Source organism: Juglans regia, chromosome 13 (genome assembly GCF_001411555.2).
Source record: "Juglans regia cultivar Chandler chromosome 13, Walnut 2.0, whole genome shotgun sequence".
Lineage (NCBI taxonomy): Eukaryota > Viridiplantae > Streptophyta > Magnoliopsida > Fagales > Juglandaceae > Juglans > Juglans regia.
Genome location: NC_049913.1, coordinates 1149326 through 1152954, shown reverse-complemented (window position 1 = coordinate 1152954; position 3629 = coordinate 1149326). Strand labels below are relative to the sequence as shown.

General features: G+C 38.1%; 1 protein-coding gene across 1 annotated transcript; it reads right to left on the bottom strand.

Moving 5' to 3' along the window:
* Window positions 1-1145: 1145 nt before the first annotated feature.
* Window positions 1146-3053, bottom strand: LOC108996343 (UDP-glycosyltransferase 84B1-like). Its single transcript, XM_018972190.2, has one exon. The coding sequence runs from the start codon at window positions 2904-2906 to the stop codon at window positions 1413-1415; it is 1494 nt and encodes a 497-aa protein (XP_018827735.1). The 5' UTR covers window positions 2907-3053; the 3' UTR covers window positions 1146-1412.
* Window positions 3054-3629: the final 576 nt, after the last annotated feature.

Here is a 3629-nt window from a genome sequence, read left to right as displayed (position 1 = left end):
AGGGTCGACCTACAAAACATTTGCATGTTATATATTGCTCTTTAATAGATGCCTTGGACTTTGCCTCGGCAAAAGTCCATTGTATTGAACGTAATTGATTACATAGGGACTGCAGGCTTTATATAGACAGATATACACAATGTAGTACCATGGAGAAAGAAAAAGGCAATAAAGTCTGTTACAACAGAAATGCTAGACGACAAAACATTCTAGAGCTACGGTTGCCGTTGCTGAGTCTACTGTGATGAATTCTGTTGCAATTTAGTTTTGAGAGGGGCAGTGTCTTGCTCATGGTTAATACTCTCAAGATTAAAAGTAGAATTTATATTCCTATGTGTTGCTTTTTTTAATTACTAGACTTGTATCAAGCTATAATCTCATGTTTTGATCTATTTTTCTTTTACTAGATTAGTACACAAATAGCAAGTAATTAGTATGCATTTTCAATCACATTTTGCTTATTGGTAAAAAATAATTATTTTCACAATATTTTTTCCTCAACTAGGAGAACGTGCCTTGCACATTATTCCACCACTAGTGTGTGTGTTTGCGTCGATTGTTACTTGATTGCTGGCAAGCATGCATGCGCCAAAATCTATTTTGCATTTTTTGTGTTGAACCAAAAAGGAAAAGCAGAAGTCACTAATAACCTTATGGGAAATACTTCAACTATAAAGGGATTATATAAAAATAATCTCATAAATTGATGTGATTTGATGTGATTCGATGTGATTCGTATTATTATAAAATTATTTTTATTATAAAATATTATATGTAAAATATTAAAAAATATTTATATTTAAATATTAAAATAAAATAAGACGACATAATTTGAAATATTTTGTAAAATCAAACCAAGCATTAAGTGCAAGTGTGTGAACATGAATATTGTATTCACAAGGCCTACGAAGCACGTCATCACAAAAAAGTAATGATATAAGTCTTAAATAGACAAGTTTCATATAAGTCTTTTATATAAAAAAAAATAGATCTCACTAATAAAAAATAATTTTTTTTTATACTTTTTAAAAGTGAAGTCTACTTTTTTATAAGAGTTTATATGAGATTTATCTATTTAAAATTTGTACAAATTATTTCTTGCACACAAGGGTCATTATTGGCTCATGTTGATTCCCATGACATCATTGCAACGCATAAAAAAAACAGTTTTTATTTTATTTTTAAAATTATAATAAGTATGGGCACAATTAAAGAAGAAAGTTATAAACCATATATGCGGTTTATATGCTGCATGGCAGCATTCACATAATTATTCATGGCCACATTATTATTATTATTACGAAAGGATATTAGCTAGTTGCATTTGCAAGTTTATCCTTCATGCTAAAATTATTGTCGTTACGTTAAATGGCCCTACCAGACTGATTGGACAGCTTTTTTGTGCAGTACTACTACTCCTCCACGGCTGCAGACCCGTCGGACACAATTTCTTTGGACGAGCTCCTACAAGAATTGCCAATAACGTCGTCCACAAAAACATTCAAATTCAGGTCCGAGGAGCCGCCGTCAGCCACCGTCATCCTAGCCACCCGTTTGAACTCCTCGGAATTTTTCTTAAATTCTTCTGATCTCGGCCCAGCCATAATTTCTGCGATACATTTTTCAACTTCCTCCGTTGTGACAACTCCATCGCTTTCCGGCCTAAGCCTCACACCAACCTTTAAAACATCAACAATAAGCTTTGCATTTGTTGGCTGGTCAGTCCACTGCGGGTATGCAATCAACGGCACCCCTGCAGCTATGGCCTCTAGCATGGAATTCCACCCGCAATGTGTTAAGAAGCAAGCGATAGCGGGGTGGGCTAAAACCTTTGTTTGAGGACTCCATGCCACGATAAGGCCTTGGTCTTTTGTTTCTTCCAGAAACCCGGTCGGCAGTACTCCGTCACCGTCTGGCGTTGGGTTTTCAGAGACCTTAACCACCCAAAGAAATGGACGTTTAGAATTCTTGAGGGCTGTTGCAATGCTCTCCAAATGCCTAGCAGACAACACGATGATGCTGCCGAAGGAAACGTAGATAACTGAAGAGGGTGGTTGATGGTCGAGCCACTCCATGCAAGTTTCATGAGGTTGCCACATATCGATAGCACCGACATCAAGATTTTGATCCTCACCAAGCAGTGAAGGAGGGACTAAAGGACCAACAGGCAGTATTGGGCAGAGCTCAGACATGGAATCAATGGCTTCCTTCTCAAGCTCAAAAAAGGAGTTACCCAGAACCCACTTCAGCTTCTTTATGTTTTGGAACATCTCCGCAAATAGCTTCGGAACGCTACCAAATGGGTTTGAAGGAAGAACAAAGGAAGGTAGGTCTTGTATCTGTAACAACGGCAGGCCCGGTAATTCAACACTGATTTCTGGGTTTGCTAGATTAGGAAAGGGGTTGAGGTTGTTATAAAAGCGGTAGTAAATTGCATAGAGAGCACACGGTTGAATCCATAGCATGGCGCATGGAATGTTGTGCTCAAGGGCAACGTTGGCTACCCAGGGCACAAATGGATTATTTATAATACAAGAAAGCTTTTTGTGATTCCGATGGAAATGATCTTTGATAAGGTTTGAGAGGTTAACCGGTCCGGCTTTGCCTAGGGTCTCCACGTAGTGGTCAAGACTGGCCTTACGGTCATAGTCGATGCTAAAGCCGTCAGAGAAGAAGAGTAGCTGGATTCCGGAGATGGAATTGATGCTAGTGGAGGAGGAGGAGGAGGAGAAGGCTGAAGACTTGAGCATACGGTGCAGGAATATTTCAGTGATGGCTAGGGAGACATGGAGGCCCTTGGAGACGAGGCGTTTTCCTAGTCTAAGCAAAGGGTTGATATGACCTTGAGAGGCAAAGGCCACCATTAGCACATGAGTTTCTTCATTTTGCTCATTGATCAACACCATGATTGAATAGCAAGACACGTGCACCGGTTTAATTGAAGGGTGGGAGAGGAGTTCAGATGAAGAGGAATTGGTGCAGTGGGTAGTGATATATAGAGGGAGTGTTGCGATCAGAACTGAGAATGGCTTAGGACCTAGGCCATCGTGGGCAGTGACGCCAGCATTTAACTCATAGTGACCTTATTAAAAAGAAAACAATCAATCAGACGATCACGGAAAAGCTTAGAGCTGATCTGTTATCTTCCTATATATTGATAGTAACGTATAAACTTCCCCTCTTTTCTTTTCTCAAATTATCATTCATTAGAAAGGAAACAAATTGCATCCTTTTGCATTGACTTAATGAACGCCAACATAAATTAAAGATCTGAGCTAGCCATGCGAACCCTGTGTTGCCCAAGTTAAAGCAGCTACATGATGATCTGTTATATTAATTGCCTTGTTATGGAGCAAAGAAAACGCTCTGATAGGAAAATCTCAACTAAACTGGAAGATCTCAAACGAAGTACGTACTAGAAGATATCATAACTATGCCCGATCCACCATAATCTGGGTTGGAAGATGAAGTGGATCCTCAGGGAATCAAATAACAAGGTTCGCAATATTGTAAATTAATTACCGTTTGGATACTCTAATAGTGATATCAATTCATCTTATTTAATTATTATAATTTTTTAAAATTTTTAAATAATAATAAATATTAAAAAATAATATTTTATTTAACTT